The sequence below is a fragment of the Mesoplodon mirus genome, assembly GCF_964341445.2.
Source record: "Mesoplodon mirus genome assembly, chromosome: 19".
NCBI classification, from domain to species: domain Eukaryota; kingdom Metazoa; phylum Chordata; class Mammalia; order Artiodactyla; family Ziphiidae; genus Mesoplodon; species Mesoplodon mirus.
This window is the reverse complement of record NC_138995.1, coordinates 440,466-458,258: the sequence shown is the minus strand read 5'-3', so window position 1 is coordinate 458,258 and position 17,793 is coordinate 440,466. Positions and strand designations below refer to the sequence as shown.

General features: G+C 60.9%; 2 protein-coding genes across 5 annotated transcripts; one reads left to right on the top strand and one right to left on the bottom strand.

Moving 5' to 3' along the window:
- Positions 1 to 2,289: 2,289 nt before the first annotated feature.
- CDK10 (cyclin dependent kinase 10) lies at positions 2,290 to 10,990 on the top strand. 4 transcript variants are annotated; one of them, XM_082607898.1, is made up of 13 exons: positions 2,290 to 2,378; positions 4,632 to 4,704; positions 5,350 to 5,421; positions 6,579 to 6,681; positions 6,821 to 6,902; positions 6,994 to 7,061; positions 8,144 to 8,196; positions 8,354 to 8,423; positions 9,040 to 9,099; positions 9,471 to 9,594; positions 9,669 to 9,808; positions 10,046 to 10,098; positions 10,300 to 10,990. In XM_082607898.1, the coding sequence occupies exons 3-13, from the start codon at positions 5,403 to 5,405 to the stop codon at positions 10,404 to 10,406; spliced, it is 879 nt and encodes a 292-aa protein (XP_082464024.1). In that variant the 5' UTR covers positions 2,290 to 2,378; positions 4,632 to 4,704; positions 5,350 to 5,402; the 3' UTR covers positions 10,407 to 10,990. The 4 variants fall into 4 exon arrangements, with proteins under 4 accessions (XP_082464024.1, XP_082464022.1, XP_082464023.1 ...); XM_082607896.1 differs by having other exon boundaries at positions 2,302 to 2,416; XM_082607899.1 differs by lacking the exon at positions 2,290 to 2,378 and adding an exon at positions 2,453 to 2,901.
- Positions 10,991 to 11,061: 71 nt separating this feature from the next.
- On the bottom strand, positions 11,062 to 15,288 carry SPATA2L (spermatogenesis associated 2 like). Its single transcript, XM_082607895.1, has 3 exons — positions 15,196 to 15,288; positions 14,673 to 14,976; positions 11,062 to 12,829 (listed from the first exon to the last, which is right to left on the bottom strand). The coding sequence occupies exons 2-3, from the start codon at positions 14,973 to 14,975 to the stop codon at positions 11,915 to 11,917; spliced, it is 1,218 nt and encodes a 405-aa protein (XP_082464021.1). The 5' UTR covers position 14,976; positions 15,196 to 15,288; the 3' UTR covers positions 11,062 to 11,914.
- Between the last annotated feature and the right edge of the window lie 2,505 nt (positions 15,289 to 17,793).

Sequence of the window (17,793 nt, the reverse complement as noted above, 5' to 3'; positions counted from 1 at the left end):
CTACCGACACAGGAACCCCAGTACAGTAGACGCCTATAATTCACAGACCACAGAATAAACAGGCACCCCAGTAGCTGCAGTCACTCCCTGTGCTCTGAGTCTCAGGGGTGATGGCAAAGGGCTGCCCTATCCTGTGGAAAGCTGCAGGTGCCCCTTCAGTAAACAAGGCCCTCCCCAGCTTCTCCAAAGCTGCAGGCAGCTTGGCAGAGGGCAAGAGTGCCTCTGGGGTAATCGCTGAAGAGATGACCCTGTCGGAGCTGTCTGGCTGTGCAGAGTGATGAACCGGTAGCAGGCAGCATCTCTTGCTGACTCTGGATGGGCATCAGAACCCTTCCCGTTCGCTTCTGAAGGAGCGTGGTGTAAGCACTCAGCAGTTACAGTGGAGGAGGCGTCCCCCACCCTTGAACAAAAGGTCGGACTCTGAAGACGAAACCTTAAGGTGTTAGGTCCCAGAACAGGAAAGTGCACAGTCACCTTGGAGGGTCCAAGGGCTCCTAGCTTGAGTGTTAAGGATGCAAGGTATTACAGGATCCAGAAGAAGAATGTGGATGCACGAGTGGGGGCAGCCATGGCACTTAGAATTGTGGAAGGGGCTTTGCCAGAGCTGCCCTGGGAGAAGGTGAGTTGAACGGACGACTTCCCCTCTTTCTGGCTGTGTTTGAGGGCTCCTGGTGGGGAGGGGCCGTTCAGGGGACCCCCAGCCTCAGCTGACCATCCTCACCAGCAGCCCTTGCGTCAGAGTCCACTCTCCTCCGGGGTGGCTGCAGAGAGTGCCCTGCCCGTCCGAGCTCATACGTTTAGTCTGATGACAGTATATGTCAGCTTCCTTCCTTCCTGGAACGATCAGCGGGCCGTACATGTGGTCTGTCTCTGTCTACTGATGAGGGTCATATTCTTTAGTAGTAAATAGTACAAGTGACTTCCAATCCATGAGTTTTGGTATAACCCAAGAAAAAAGAAATCTCATATTGACATTGTTTACTAACATACTACAACATCCTTATTTGTATTTATTTAGTCTGTTTATTTATGTATCCTGACTGCCACGATTAAATATTTATACAGAAAAATCAAGCCCATACAAAGGTGAATTTGAACCCGTTGGGTCAGCATGCCTCTCCTTCTCTATAAAGTTTCTAGTAGCTGTTGCATTTCTATTATTTGACCTAGAAATTGCCCTCCTCCTACCCCTGCCCTGAGCATCTCAAATAATCCCAAAACTATACTTACCATGGCATTAATTCTAATCTCATTATTAGCCATGAGCTTAGCTTATCAGAATCCAAACACCACCAGAATGAACTGAATGTGGTAATTAGTTTAAAGACTTGTGACTCACGATTATTTAATTTGATAATTATCAAACGCCCTGAACTTACATTCGCGTCATTTTAGCATTTACAGTACAGTCCCCGTGACGGAGAAGCTGCACACCCCCCCCCCCCACCCGGGCCACTCACCGCCCTGCCTCGTTCTTCTCCTTAGCACACCGTCTGCTTTACTTACCTTGTGTACCGCCTCCGGTTAGAATGTAAGGTCCGCCAGGGCAGAGCCCGACAGGGCCGAGCACGTAGTGGGTGCTCAACACGGATGTGTTAGGTGACCCTTTGGTCCCACAGTCCCCCCGTCGCCGCGTCCTGTCAGTTCTTTCCACAGCTCTCGGACGCGCCCTCTGCTCTCGGTCCCCACTGGCCCTGCCCGAGCCTCCTCCCTCCCTGGCTCCAGGTCAGCCCTCCAAGTGCTCCAAGGGAGAGCTCTACAGCACAGCTCCCGCGGCCCCGCGGCCGCCACGGCCCCTGCAGCCACCCTCCAGCCCACTGCAGCCCCCCGTACTTCGGCGGCCGTTACTCAGCGCCCCAGCGCGGTCACGTGCCCGCACTTAAAACTAAAACTTAAAACTAAAGGGCTTCCTTGGTGGCGCAGTGGTTGAGAGTCCGTCTGCCGATTCAGGGGACACGGGTTCGTGCCCCGGCCCGGGAGGATCCCACATGCCGCGGAGCGGCTGGGCCCGTGAGCCATGGCCGCTGAGCTTGCGCGTCCGGAGCCTGTGCTCCGCAACAGGAGAGGCCACAACAGTGAGAGGCCCGCGTACCGCAAAAAAAAAAAACAACAAAAAACAAAAAACAAACCTAAACTAAAGCTAGAACCTTGGTAGTCCGAGTGCATCGTAGGAGTTGAGGTCCTCGTGGGTGGGGTGGGGTCTTCGGGAGGTTTCCTTGGTAACCGATGCAGAGGAGGGGACGCCCCGGAAGTAGACCACGCGCTTGCTCCGAGGAACACCCGTCTGCGCCTGCGCACACGGGAAGTGGGAGGTGGGGCTGAGCTCGGCATGGGGGAACCGGAGCCGGAGCCGGAACAGATCCGTCTGAAGTGTATCCGTAAGGAAGGCTTCTTCACGGTGCCTCCAGAGCACAGGGTGCGACGACGTGCTGCTCGGGGTAGTTGTGTCCTCGCTGGCGGCAGGGCGGAGCCGAAACGCACTGGGGCCCTCAGTGTCGCGCTAAAGCGCCAGGTTTCCGGCAAGAGCGGGAACGACAGTCCCAGAGCTCCTCGCGACAGGCGCGGAAGCCGGCGGCGGCCGCCCGGGACTCCGGTCCCGACCGGTTCGCAGACCCCGGGGCGTGTCACGCCCGCGCGAGGGAAGGGTCGGCTCCCTGGCCGCCGGCCGCCTCGGCCAGAGCGCGCTCCAGCGCGGGCGTTTCTTAGTTTTGTGCCGGGGACGGGCGCCTCGTGTCGGGAGACAGTAGCCATGGGAAGAGTTGGAGGCGTGTCTGCCACCAGGGTGTGGGTGCACCGGGCGCGGGGCCCCACCTGTGACCCGGCAGCTTCGTTTGTGCCTTGCTCCGTGGGGCCTCTGCGTGTGTAATTGTCACGTAGTCCTCTCGGGGACCCTTTGTAGAGGTGAGGAGGGTGAAGCTTAGGGGCGTTGGGTGATTTCTCCAAGGTAGACGGCTCGTGCAGGGGCAGGTGTGAACCCTGGCGGCGGATTGTTTTAACCACTTGCTGGTGCTCTGAGAGGCCGCCTCAGTGCCCAGTAAGGGTCCTAACAGACTGGCTGAGTGAGCGCAGGACCCTCCCCCGCCCCTTGAGCCGTCCGCCGCCGTCGTTCGTCACCAAGACACGCAGTAGCTGCGCTCAGTGGGGAGTTAAGACATACCCGGACGAGGACAGTGCACAATAGTAGGTGCTGCGAGACGGAAGTGTCGGGATTTTTCAGAGAAACAGTGTTTTCAGCTGGGGGCCAGGAAGCAATTTTGAAAAGCGGTAGCATCTCTGCTGGGCGGTAAGGGTGAGTGCGTGTTGGACACGCGGAGACGAGGAGGGTTCTTGCCAGACCTGGGCAGCAGCAGGAGCAAAGTCCCGCGAAGCACAGAGCGCACAGGAAGCACCAGGGGGTCACGGGAGAGAGAGGACAACTAGGCTGAGCTGAAACCGTGGAAGGGCTTCAGTACAGGCCAGGTGACTCTGACTCCGTTCCCCAGGATGGAGGGCGAGGTACGCAGGGGCACGGAGTCCAGAGAAGGGCTGTTAGAAGTTGAACCTTGCCGCACGTGCTTCTCCGACCCAAGGGGAGGTGCTCATTCAGTCTGCTACAACTGAAGGTGTATCAGGGTACAGGCTCTCTGCTAGCATATGGAGACCCCAAAATACAGTGGCTTAAGTACAGGTCTTTATTTCTGGCTCCCCTAACGTCTCACAGGTGGGCCAGGCACTCAGGTTGTCTCTTTGCTCCACCTGTGCCCCACCCAAATCCCAGCCTACCTCGAGGGGCTGGAAGGAGTGAGCGGCAAGCAGCCTCCTTTGATCAGAAAGTTGCACTTGTCCCTTCTGCTCGCATCCCATTGGCCAGGATTTAGTCACATGGTCACACCCAGCTGCAAGGGAGCTGGGAACTATGGCCACCAGCTGGGTGGCTATGTGCCCCTGGGCAGTTTCATAACCCAAAGGAAGAAGTAGCATGTGGGTGATTGAGACAGTTTTTGCCGCAGAAGTGTTTCCGCTGTGCTTGGTAGATGCTTCGTGAAGTTCTTCAAGCTTTTTCCACGTCCAGAGCTTGCTTGCTTCTTTATTTATTTATATATGGCCTCGCCCTGCAGCTTGTGGGATTTCAGTTCCCTCAGTCAGGGATTGAATCCAGGCCCTCGGCACTGAGAGTGCGGAGTTCTAACCACTGGACTGCCGGAGAAAGCCCCAGAGCATAATTTAGAGCGGTGCTGCTCAGTGGACTTTCTGTGATGGTGGAAGTGTTCTGTTTTCTGAATCGTCCAGGATGGTCACCACAAGCCGCGTGGGGCCATCGAGCACTTCACATGGCTTGTGCGGCTGAAGAAATGCACTTTTAGTTTCATTTTAGTTAATTTTAACCAAATGTGGCTGGTGGTTCCTCTTTTGGGGCAGCACACATCTGGACCATGGAATTGAAAGGGAGTGGTTAGACCGTCTTTGATATCACATTCAAAGAGGCCAGTATCATCACCCCATTTTCTCACCTACAAACCCAGGTGTGTGGTCACCTTTCTGTTTGGTGAGCAGGACATGAGCTGGCTTTTTGGTACCAATTGCGTGTCCATATCCATCTCTGGTTCCATTAGCTGCCAGATGCCCTCACCGCCAGCACCTCTCTCTTTCAGCTGGGACGGTGCCGGAGCGTGAAGGAGTTTGAGAAGCTGAACCGCATTGGGGAAGGCACCTACGGCATTGTGTGTGAGTGGCCATGGTGGGAGGCCTGGGGACCCAGGGACTGTCCCAGCAGCAGCTGTGGCAGGGCTGGAAGGAGGGGACAGGTGACCTCTAATCCCTGGTGTAATTGCCGTAGATTTCACACCACTCCTGAATAAACGCAAGCATCAGATTGCAAATATGTAGCCGTGAGTAGAGAGAGCTATTATAGCCATAAAGTATACCCCGCGGAAAGCAGCCAGAGCTGCATCCACAGCAGCTGGGACGTTGGTGTGCGTCAAACTGCTACGGGTTTGGAAGATGCACAATTTAGCGCAGTGCTTTGGGGAGCCAACTTTGACAAAATAAGAGTTCCTTTTTCAAGATAAGCTAGCTTATTTGCTGTTAGAACATAGTAACTGCAAAGCACAAAGCAGTGATCTGCATACCAGCTCTAAGAAGGAAAACTTACAGGGAGCTTCTCACAACCAGGGGCCCTGTACCAGCTCAAGCCAGAGGACTCCCCAGGGAGCACATCTCGCAGGGTCGGGTGCTGCTTGCAAGGAGTGTGGAGGGGCTGTCACAGGGTAGCCAGCAGTCAAGGGGGAAGAGAAAGGGAGCCCCCGTGGGGCAGGAGGCCACACGGTGGGGTCGGGCTTGGATCCTCTCCTGGAGGCGTTTCCATTGCAGATAGGGCCCGGGATACCCAAACAGATGAGATTGTGGCCCTGAAGAAAGTGCGGATGGACAAGGAGAAGGATGGTGAGTGCGGAGGGGCCGCCGGACCACTCTGAGCTCACGTGGGAGGGAGAGGAAGATGCGAGTTGCCTGAGGCACCCCCCACCAGTCGCGCCTGCTTTCCCAAGGGTGTCTGCATGATGGTCAAAGGAGGCTGGTCTCTGGGGGCTGCCGCCGGGCCCCCCCAAGGCCTGTGCAGTGGATCCCCTTCACCCCCCCAGCGGGTGACTCTGCCTCATCTTCTGTCCCAGCTCAGCGTCACCCCTCCACGGGGCTTTCCCACCCAAGACTGAGCCGGCAGCGCCCCTGTGCTCCACGCCCCACTGCTGACAGCCCCGTGGCTGCCTGTGCAGGCAGGGCTGTGCTGGGCTCACTGGGGGCCACCTGCCATGCATAGGGGTCAGTACCGAGTGCTGCTTGCACTTGATGAAGGAGGGAAGGGTTAAAGGTGCTGGTTAGGGTGGCCTTGCTTCTCCCTGAGGTAGCAGGCAGAGCCCTGGCAGCGGCGGGCACGGGGGCCCCTGAGAGGTGATGTGGACTGGGGTTGGGGGCGCACTGAGGTAGCTGGCTGTCAGGGGTCCCTGTCTGCAGGGCTGGGCGTCACAGAGGCTGGTAGAGGTCCCGGTCTGCAGGGCTGGGTCACAGAGGCTGCCAGGGGTCCCTGTCTGCAGGGGGGAGGGTCACAGAGGCTGCCAGGGGTCCCTGTCTGCAGGGGGCGGTCACTGAGGCTGTCAGGGGTCCCTGACTGCAGGGGGGGGTCACAGAGGCTGTCGGGGGTCCTTGACTGCAGGGGGGGTCACAGAGGCTGTCGGGGGTCCCTGTCTGCAGGGGGTAGGGTCACAGAGGCTGTCAGGGGTCCCTGTCTGCAGGGGGTGTCACAGGCTGTCAGGGGTCCCTGTCTGCAGGGGGTGGTCACTGAGGCTGTCATGGGTCCCTGACTGCAGGGGGGGTCACAGAGGCTGTCAGGGGTCCCTGTCTGCAGGGGGCGGTCACTGAGGCTGTCAGGGGGTCCTGTCTGCAGGGGGCGGTCACTGAGGCTGTCAGGGGGTCCTGACCACATTGGGGGTGCTCGCTGAGGCCGGGCTGGGTTGCAGGGGTCCCTGACTGCAGGGGTGGGTCACTGAGGCTGTCAGGGGGTCCTGACCGCGGGGGGTGCTCGCTGAGGCCGGGCTGGGTTGCAGGGGTCCCCATCAGCAGCCTTCGAGAGATCACGCTGCTCCTTCGCCTCCGCCATCCGAACATCGTGGAGCTGAAGGAGGTGGTTGTGGGGAACCACCTGGAGAGGTGAGTGGTCTGCTTGCTGCCCCCGCATCGGGTCCTGCCCGGCCCCCTCCCTCTTGCCCTTCCTGCTGCCCCAGGAGGGTCCCTTGGCCCACTTGGGAGGAGGTGGGAGGTGGCCTGCGTTTCCCCCTCTTCTTTTCAGCATCTTCCTGGTGATGGGTTACTGTGAGCAGGACCTGGCCAGCCTTCTGGAGAACATGCCTACACCCTTCTCTGAGGCCCAGGTTTGAGGCTGGGGGTGGGCTTCCCAAATCCTTGTTCGGCACACCGTGGCAAACGCAGGCTGCCCTGACCCTGCATCCTGGCCCTCTGCAGGTCAAGTGCATCGTGCTGCAGGTGCTCCGGGGCCTCCAGTACTTGCACCGGAACTTCATCATCCACAGGTGGGCTGGGTCCACGGGCCTGGAAGGGGGCGGGGCCTCAGGAGACATTTTTCCAGAGGAGTGCTGGTTTGTGACATGGGGGAAGTGTGACTGCCAGTACTGACCCAGTGCCAGTTGATGTTGCCCAGTATCCAGGAGCGGAGCAGGCGCAGCCTCGATGCAGTAGAGGTTCTGTAACTGCTCCCGGGGGGCGGTCCAGGACCAGATAATACCTGTTTTCTCCTTTGTGGGGCTGATGGTGTGAGCGAGTCAGGCTCTGAGAAGTGCTGCCTTGGAGAGAGCCTTACTGGAAGGCAGGCCAGGAAGGGCAGAGACTGGAGGGGCAGAGGGGAGGGTCTTGCAGGCAGCAGCTCCGTGTGCCCTCGGTGGCTCCCCAGGGGTGGGGATCAGACACAGCACTGGAAGTCAGACCTGGGCTCAAGGCCTCCTCTGCCAGTTTCTCAGAAAGTTACTGGGAGCTCTCTCTCGTGTTCCCAGCTGCCACATCACCTTGCACTGCCTGCCGTCCTTATTTTTAAGAAGTGCGGGGACTTCCGTGGCAGTCCAGTGGTTTAGACTTCGCCTTCCAACGCAGGGGGTGCAGGTTCGATCGCTGGTCGGGGAGCTAAGATCCCACATGCCTCGTGGCCAGAAAATCCAAGGCATAAAACAGAAGCAATATTGTAACAAATTCAGTAAAGACTTTAAAAATGGTCCACATAAAAAAAATAAAAAGGGACTCCCTGGTGGCGCAGTGGTTGAGAGTCCGCCTGCCGAAGCAGCGGACACGGGTTCGTGCCCCGGTCCGGGAAGATCCCACGTGCCGTGGAGCGGCTGGGCCCGTGAGCCATGGCCGCTGAGCCTGTGGGTCCGGAGCCTGTGCTCCGCAACAGGAGAGGCCACAACAGTGAGAGGCCCGCGCACTGCAAAAAAAAAAAATAATAAAATAAAATAAAAATAAATAAATAAATACAATAAAAAAATTAAAAAGTGCAAACAGGAGGAGACGTATGGGGAAATGTTCTAAGTATCACTGCGATGGTGACAACCTCTTTACCCCATGCAGCTGCCTGGGAAGCACTGGTGTTCTCTTTCTGTCACAGGGATCTGAAGGTCTCCAACTTGCTCATGACGGATAAGGGCTGCGTGAAGACAGGTGGGTGCAGGTGCTGGCTCTGTGGTGGGGACCTCCGTGAGCGCCACCTCGACAGGGCGGCAGGCCGGTCCCGATAAGCACCCTGCACACTACAAGCTGGTTGCAAACGTCAGTGGGCAGCCTTCACTGGGTGACACTCTCCCTCCCGTCTGTCCAGCGGATTTCGGCCTGGCCCGGGCCTATGGCATCCCGGTGAAGCCAATGACCCCCAAGGTGGTCACCCTCTGGTGAGTCCCTGGGGACCATGGGAAGTGGAGGGCGGTCATGCTGAAGCTGCACAGGGACCTTGGAGGTTTTTACGCTGTGGGGCTGCACGCAGAGGCTGGGTGTGGATGGCTCCTGAGGCGGAGCAGGGCTGTCACCGGGAAGGACCCGCCCCGTCCAGGTGGGGCGCTGCTCTGCCCTGCGGCAGCCAGACCCCCAGCCTGGCTCTGAGCTGCTCGGAAGGGGCGGTGGCTTCACCAACGGGAGGACGGGAACAGTGATGCCCTCTGTAAGTATTTCTCACTCGACATTTTTGAAGAACGGGGTTGTAGTTTAGGGCAGGATGCTCTCTGCCGTGTGTCCCTCAGCCGCAACCTGTATAGGACGGGCCAGCGCAGGACACTGCTGCTCGCGGGGGCCGTCCAGTGACAGCACCTGCTGCCTCGTGTGCCGTCGTGTTTGTCGGGTTTAGTGGAAGGGACGGCCGAGCTGGGCTTCATGCGCCATCGTCCAGGCTGACTCTGGCTCTCAGGGACGGTGGTGGCCGGTAGGTGGGCTGATGCAGAGCCACAGTGCCTCGCGGAGGCCGGGCCGGAGGAGAGGAACTGCCAGACCCAAGGTGGGGGCTTCTGTTCGCAGGTACCGAGCCCCTGAACTGCTGCTGGGGACCACCACGCAGACCACCAGCATCGACATGTGGTGAGGGGTGGATGTGCCCAGGGCCTTGGGAAGGGCGGGGTGGTCTTGTGGGAGCTGGCAGGGCAGGAGTGGGGCTGGGGTCTCGCCAGCCTCCCAACTCCCAGGAAGGTGGGCCTACGCCTGGGGTCCTGAGAGGCAGTGTAAGACGGCTTCGGCGTTTACGGCCCGTCACTGAGGACCCGCCTCGTGGCCACTCAGAGAGGCTGGTGCCAGGTCACATGGCCCGGGAGGAGAACCCAGTGGTCACCTGCCCTTCCCGTCGTGGCAGCTCTGCCCCCATCCTCTGAGCCCAGCACACGGGGGCTGGGGCCTGGCAGAGCGGTGCTCTGCCGGGCCTGAGGACCTGAGGCGAGGCCCCGTGCTCCCTGCAGGGCCGTGGGCTGCATCCTGGCCGAGCTGCTGGCCCATAAGCCCCTTCTGCCCGGCACTTCCGAGATCCACCAGGTGGACCTGATCGTACAGCTGCTGGGGACACCCAGCGAGAACATCTGGCCGGTGAGTGCCAGCCCTGCCCTCCCCTCTCCTGCCCCTGCCGGCCACCAGCCTGCAGCTGCCGCTCCCCCGCACAGGGCTTCTCCCAGCTGCCACTGGTGAGCCAGTACAGCCTGAGGAAGCAGCCCTACAACAACCTGAAGCACAAGTTCCCGTGGCTCTCGGAGGCCGGGCTGCGCCTGCTCAACCTCCTCTTCATGTACGACCCCAAGAAAAGGTGCTGAGCCGGCCTGTGGCGGGCAGGGGTGCTGCGACCGAGAGGGCCCCTCCCAGACACGCCTGTGAGGGCCGGGCCTCTGCCCGCCCGGGTCACGAAGCCCTTTCCGAGGCTCCTGTCAGTTTCTGGGCCCCCAGTCCCTATCTGCCACCCAGCTGTCTGCTGTGCGGGGCGGGTGTGAGGGAGATCGACCTCGGCCAGGCCTGGGCCCCACGAACGGCAAGGCCTTCTCTCCAGGGCGACGGCCGGCGACTGCCTGGAGAGCTCCTACTTCAAGGAGAAGCCCCTGCGTGAGTCTCCCCTGCCCCCTGGCCGGCGCTTGGCTGGGGGCCCCTGTCCGGGGCCGGGGCTGGTGTTAGGCAGGTGGGCGGTGGGGCCCGAGCAGGCACGGGCTGCTCGTGCCGCAGAAACCGCGTGCAGGACCAGGAGGGGAGCAGAGGGAGGCGTGGGGGGCCCTCCCCACCCGGTGCTGAGCAGCCCCCTCCCTGCAGCCTGCGAGCCGGAGCTCATGCCCACTTTCCCCCACCACCGCAACAAGCGTGCTGCCCCGGCCACGTCCTCAGGCGCTGAGAGCCAGAGCCGGCGCTGCAAGCCCTGAGGGCCGGGGCCCCTGGGGCCCGGCCTGTCCCTTGGCCAGGACCGACCAGCTGCTCCAGCTGACTGCACCGCTTCCTGCCCCTCTGCCCACCGCTGCCCCAGAACAGCAGGGTGTGGACACGGGGGATGCCCGTGGGTGCACTCTGCAGGCCCAGACACCCTGAGGCTGGCCTGCCGGGCGCCACTTGGTGGCTCTGCCATCTGGTGGCTGGGCTGGGTCCACCTGTTGCCAAGCCCTTAGACCCTCACTTCCCAGGAGGAAATATGGCTGGGCCCATCTCAGGAGGTGTCTCTGGCTTGGGACGAGCAGACCCCATGTGGTCACTTTTGTCCCCACTTGATCCCCAGGGTCTGCCTGGGAAGGGAGAGGCTATAGTGACCGCCCGCTGGGGTGCAGGACTCAGAGTGGGAAGGAAGGGTGGGGTGTGGGGTGCCGCCAGCTTGGTGGACTGGAGTCTGGGCAGCTCTGAGCCCATCAGAGGGACCGCCTTGGGTTGGGGGCTGTGCCCTGTCCCCACTCCCCACTGAGGTCCCTGGGGAGGGGCATGGTTGGGCCTCGGTGAGATAAACGCTTTCCTCACAGACGCAGCTGGATCCAGCGTTCTTTAATGTACTTTGAGGTTGTGATTCGCGTGACGGACAGGTATGGGGAGGAGGGGCCACACACAAGACTGGCCCCGCCCCAGGCCCAGGTGGGCAGACCTACCCCCTCCAGCCCTGTAAGCAGGCTGGCGGCTGGCAGCTGGTGCATCTTTACCACTGGACCCAGGTGGGCTCTGGGGTGGGAGGGAGTCTTGGAGATCTCTCATCCTGCCTTCCGAAACTGGACAGCAGGAAGATGTAGCAGGGAGGCTGCTGGGGTAGTGATTGCTCAGAAGCCCCCATGCTCCACCCGGAAGTTGGGTGACAGCCTCTCAGGCTCCGTGGCTCCCCGTCTCCTGCCTGCTGTTTTCTGGAACTCTTGGGCACTCACTCTGGTTGGAGACTAGATCATTTCTCTTCTGTCCTTGGGTCCAGCTTCCCCGCCCAGCTCTGACTGGAGCCGATGGTGCTGGTCTCAGGCCAGCACTCACCTCATTCAGTGCTGGTCTGTGACACCCATGGGGGGGCCAGGTCCCCTCAGCCGGGTCAGCCATGCACCTGGCAGAGCCCCTAGAATGGTCTTAGCAAAGCTCCAGGGCTCATGAGGTCACCTGAGCCCCCAAGGACACTCCTCTGTGGAGCACCCCTTTGGGCACTTGCAGGGAGCAGGTCAGGAGCTGCGGTGGTGGGGCCGGGGAGGGGTGGGAGAGGAGGGAGAGGGTGCTCCCTGGGGGTGGGTCGGCAGTTTTCCGAGGAAGACGGCCCCCACCTCTCACGTAGCAGGGCTGAGACTCCATTCCCCCCCGACCCGCCACTGTGCTCAGCACCCCTGGGGGGCAGGAGGGGCAGGGTGGCCAGTGGCCCGGGCCTGAGGAGGGATGAGGCCCAGAAAAGCACCGCGGAACATGTCTCCAGAAAGCCCCGAGCCTAGGGCCAGGCGGGCCTAGGGGCATCGTAGAGCAAGGCGTCCACCTGGGCTCGCTGCAGCCACAGGCGCCGCTGGTGGTTTCCGTGCAGGGCACGCAGCGGGTGGCCAGGGCGGCAGGTGGCCAGGGCGGCACAGTGGGCAGTGTGCAGCTGGCGACACGTGTCACAGCAGAGGGCAGGGAGGGCGCCAGGGCCCAGGCAGCTGTGTGTCTGGTAGCCAGGGGGCTCGGGGACTCGTGGGGGGCTGGCCTGCTCAGGGGTTCCAGGGGCTTGGGGGGCGGCCAGGTCTCCGGGCCGACTGAGCAGCTCTTGGCGCAGTGAGAGGAGGGAGAAGGCCTCGGCCTCGGGCTCCTCCTCCGAGGCCGGGCTGCTGGCCTCAGCCTCCCAGGCCCCGCCCCCCGGGCCCCACAGTCTGGCACTCTGCTCCCAGAACAGAGGCTGGCAGGCGAGCTCCGAGGGGGGTGAGTCGGGGCCTGGCGAGGGTCCCCCGTATAGGCTGGTCTCGTCTGAGCCCTCATCCTCCTGCAGGTCCCGGTACAGGTCCAGCCGGGCCTGGCACCGGGCCGGGGAGCCACGAGGGGGCACAGGTGGCGGCTCCTCTTCGCGGGCTAGTCGCTGCTGCAGCCAGGCCACGCAGGAGGCCACGTCCGCGCTGGCCCGCCGCGCCTGCAGCAGCTCCTCAGCTGGCAGCACGCTGGTGCCCAGCTGCGCCAGCACCTCGCCCAGGATCTCACACTCCAGCCGCAGGGCAAAGCAGCCCAGGGCCACCTGCACAAGCTGGCGGGCGGGGGGCAGGGCGGCCACCATGAGGCGGTGGTCGTCCCTGCGCACATAGCCCATCTTCTGGAAGCTCTGGATGAGGAGGTCCTCCGAGAGTGCGCCCTTCAGCACGTGCACGTAGCCCCCTGAGAAAGTCTGCAAGGGAGGGGGCCGGTCGGCGGCAGGCCACCCTCCTGCAGACCTGCCCCGGCCTCGGCTGCACTCCGGCAGTGGCTGGCTTTGGGGGCCACCATCATCACCCCAGGGGGTGGCAGGGCCCCAGGCATCTGGGATGTGCTGACACTCCCTCCAGAGGGGCTGTTTAAAAACAGATATGCTGGGAGTTCCCTGGTGGCCTAGTGGTTAGGATTCGGCGCTTTCACTGCTGGGGCCTGGGTTCAGTCCCCGGTCGGGGAACTGAGATCCCGCAAGCTGCGCGGCCAAAAACAAACCGTAGGTGCTCAGGGCCACCCCCAGAGACTCTGTTCTCACTGGCTGAGGTAGGCCCAGGCATCACAATTTTTTAATCTAACACATTTCACCTGGGTCATAGAACAAAATAAAGAGCCCCTACGTTGAGAAATCTCGCTGCCCTCTGGGTCCCCTCCACCTCCTCTCACCTGTGGGGGTTGCTACTCTAGTTAGTTTCCTGTGTACCTGCAGAGCGGTCATACAAACAAAAAATACAGGTGCTTATTTGCTCTGAGCAGGTAGCCTCCTAAACGCCTCATTCTAAACTCTGCTTTTCCAGTTTCTGAGAGCTTTCCCTATCACGACAGAGGCCTAGGTATTCACTTCTCCAGCTGTGCAGCTTTCCACCACACGGATGGAACATCTGTTGTTTTTGGAGGCTCCAGGCTGCAAAGGAACTAGAAGCGTTCCTAGGATGGTGATCACTTGTCTCTCACGTGTCTATAGTTCCTTGATTCTGGGACCCTGTGAGTGTACCTCTGCTTACAGCTGATGAGAGTACCTCCACAGATGGGGCACTGCTGTGTGTAAGATTGTTCTCAGGGCTGTGCCTTCACCCCTCACAATGGACCTTGCACTGGACTGTTCTCGTGTTTGCTTCATGGAGGAGGGGATGGATTGCAAAAGATTAGGTAACTTGCCCCAAGCCACAGAGCCGGCAGAAGCAGACCCCATCCAGGTCTGCCCAGTGCTGAAGCCCATGAGCATCTCAAGATGAGGCCTGTCTGTTCTCTTGGCCCCCCATGGGGCTGCATCCTGCCCTCTGGTCTGAATGGATGAATGAAAGTCCTAGAACCTCAGAACAGCAGGTGTCCCAGTGGAGCAGTGGGCTCCAAGGCTCACCTCACTGAGAGGCTGCTGCTGCCATGGCAACCAGTGGAGGCGGACGCCCACGTGCCCAGTGACATCATTACCTTCCCACTCTTCTGAATTAGCTCAGAGCACAAGGCAGCCTGCCCACTCCTGCCAGCCTGCAGCTCACCTGGAGGGGCCTGGCCCTGGGCTCAGCTCTACCCAGGCTGGGGGGTGAGCTAGGTTCTTGTTTAGCCCGGCTCCACTAGGACATGCAGGGGCACCCCCAGCCCCTGCCTACTTCATAGGGCATAACCCATCCCATGTTCTCTTCCACAAATGGAGCCACAAATCTCTCCTAGAGAGATTAGGGTGACCCTGGTATGCCCAGTCCTTCCCGTGTGCCTGTCCTAGGATTTCTATGGTAACTGGGGCCACAAGGCCACTTGGGGGAGGGCAGCAATGCAAGCTTTAAGGACCAGGATCCCCCTTGGAAGGCAGGTATCCAACCAGGTGACCTCCACCCACCCCATGTTCTCAGCCCCAGGAGTACAAAGGGGAACCTCGGCCAAGAGATGCTCCAACACGCCCAGGACCCCTCAGCACACCGAGCTCTCTGAAACCTATCAGCCTCTGAGGACACCTGAAATCCCTTATGCCCACGGTAGCCACCGTCCCGATGGTGGCCAGCCCCCAGGAGCCTGGGCAGGGGCCCCCGCTCGGCTCGGCGCCCTACCTTGATGGTGGTGAACTCCTTCCTCCAAGGCAGCAGATACAGGTGCACGGCGGCCAACTCCAGCAGCTCGAAGGCGCGGGCCAGGCCGCGCAGCGCAGGGGCCAGGTCGGCGCGGCCCCACAGGCCATCGGTGAGTAGTGCCAGCGCGTCATCCTGCAGCGCCCCATGCAGGTCGAAGTCTTCCACCAGGATGTGCCAGAGCACGGCGCGCAGCGACGGGTCCCCGCACACGCCCGCGCGGCCGTGCCTAAGTTCGCGCTCCAGGCACAGACGGTAGTCCTCGGACAGCGAGCTGCTGCCCATGCTGGCGGGCGGGAATAGGGTATCAGGACCCAGAGACCCCTCCCTGCCCGCTGCGCGCCTCCAGAGCCCCCGCCTGCATCCACAGGTCCTCCACCAACTGTGCGCCCCGGGTATCTACAGCACCCCCTTCCCTGGAGACGTGCGCCACCTGAGTCTCCCTTCCCGAGCAGAGACCCCCTTGCCCACATCGTGCTGTGGGCCCGGAGGACGACAGCCCTACCTGCCTGTCACCAGCAGTCCCCGAGCACCCGCTGCTCTGTTCGAGCCTCTCCAGCAGCAACTCGCTTCCGCCGGGGCCGGCACCGCCCCTCGGCCGTGACGTTAGGGGCGGGGTCTCTTCGGGCACCGCCCCCTCCGCCAACGCGGACAGGGCGGGGCCTGGTGAGGGCCCGGGAGCACAAACTACGGCCTGCGGAGCCGAGGACAGGGGGCACACCGCGGACGCTCCCACCGAGGCGGGCGCCGACCTCCCGAACTGGACCCTCGGGAACGCCAGGGTGCCGAGGAAGCAGGTACCGTGGCTCTTCGTGCGCCTGCCGGGAGCGGGGGCCGGACGCAGGGCGGGGCCATCTCCTGGGGGCGGGGCTACCCCAACAGAGGCGGGACCCTTGTCGTTGCCTAACGGGATTGACCAGATTGGGAGGAAGGGAGAGGGGTCGAGCCGCCCTCTGGCGGGGCCCGCGCTCCAGGTGGAAGCCGGCCGGGTGTTTCAGCGTGATTTAAAACTGCAAGCCCTGGTGGCGCAGTGATTGGGAGTCCGTCTGCCAATGCAGGGGACGAGGGCTCGTGCCCCGGTCCGGGAGGATCCCACGTGCCGCGGAGTGGCTGGGCCCGTGGGCTGTGGCCGCTGGGCCTGCGCGTCCGGAGCCTGTGCTCCACGCAGCGAGAGAGGCCACGGCGGTGAGAGGCCCGCGTACCGCAAAAAAAAAAAAAAAAACAACCTCAGGGGACTTTCCTGGCGGTCCAGTCGTTACGACTCCGCGCTCCCACTGCTGGGGGCGCCGCACCCTCCCCCCCCCAAAAAAAAACCAAATCAGCACGCCGGGCCTCTTTGAGGTGGCGTGAAGGCGCCTTTCTGCCTAGGTCAGAGTCGCTTCCAGGCACCGGGTCCGATGTTCCGCTCTGTGTCCAGCCCTGCTTCTCCGCTCCTGCTCTGAGCGCTGTTTGCGTGGCCCCAGGTGTTTGCTGTTAACTGTTGTGTGCTACTCCAGGGAGCATGTCTCTGTCTCAGCGCCACTCGAACCTGGGCAGGTCTTCGCACCGTCCTCCCGTAGAGGAGAAGTCCCATAGAGGACCCGTTGAATGGAAGTGACGTTGCCTGACTTTCCAGGTTAAGTCGTAAAACTGCCTTGTTGTCTTGAGACGCTCAATTTTGGGACCTAGCCACGTACTGGGAGGAAAGCAGCTGCATGAAGGGGCCGAATAATGAAGGCTGAATAATGTCCAAAATCCATGGAACCCGGGAATGTGAGCATATTTGCAAATAGGATCTTTGGAGATATAATCAAGTTAAGATGAAGTCAGACTGGATTAGGGTGGACCCTAAGCCCTGTCAGAATGATGTCTTTGTAAGGAGGAAGGTTACATACTTTGGGAGGAGGCATACGATGGATGCAGAGACTTGCAGCTACAGGCAGAGACTGCAGGAGCCCCCGGAGCTGGACGAGGCAAGAAAGGGTTCTGGTCTAGCACTCTGCTGGGCCACGGCCCTGTGGACGCCTTGACTTCAGACTTCAGGATTTTGAGAGTAAATCTTTGTTGTTTTAAGCTCCCCGGTAGCTAGTTACAGGAAACGAATGCAGGCCTCCCACGGCTGTTCCCACAGCCCTGAGGCCCTCGCTGATGGCAGACGTGTAGACAGATCTCCAGCTGACCCCAACCCCTTGATCTTGGGTCACCCCAACTTGGAAGCTGACCTAGCTGATGCTGCAGGTGGGGCAGAGACAAGATGTCCCCACTGAACCCTGCCGAGGTGGGAGTTTCACAAGCAAAGCAAATGGCTGTCGCATGTTTAAGCCAGTGAGTGGGCTGGTTTGTTACACAGCAGGCGGGTGGATGCCACACTGCCTCAGCGCCAGCTGCGTAGGGGTCCTCCTGTGACCCTGGGCTATAACCGGGCGGAGCAGATGGGTGGGAGGGTCAGTTAATACCTACCTCGGCCAGGACTGCAGCTCCCTGGACCACTGCCCAGCACGCTGCACACCGTGCGGCTGCGTCCAGTCTCCCAGGCAGCACCACTCTCCTCATCCAGCTTTCTCATCCTCACCAGTTCAGTGCAAGGGAAGGTCTGTCTTGTGTTTTAATTTGCATTTCTTGATTTTTAAAATGACTTTAAACACCTCTTCTTATGCTGATGAGCTTTTTAAAGTTCTTCTGAAGACAGCCTGTGCACAGCCTTTGCTATTTTTCTGACTGGGGCTCCTGCCTTTTTCTTGTTGATCTGCAGGATTTTCTGTGTGAAGAACCCATCACTCACCATCTTACGGAAGGCTGTAGGCTGGGAGAGGCTGAAGGACTGGCCCAGAGTCAGCAGCAGGAAGGCCGTCTGACCAGCGCCTCCAGAGAGCTCCCCAAAGCCAGCAGGAGCGCCCACGGTCAGGCTTCACTCCATCGTCCACCTGCTCTATGAAAGGGGGCTTAAAATCCCATCCTTGAGACCACCAGGGCCTGGAGCAGGGGGGTCATCCTCCCCAGGCTTCATGGCTGGCTGGGCCTCGTGTCCAGGACTGGGGGGCTTCCTCTGGAGAGGGCAGGCACTCAGGGACTGAGGGCTTTGAGGGCAGGGCAGGGTGAGTAGGCGGGTGCCCGCCTGTCGTTC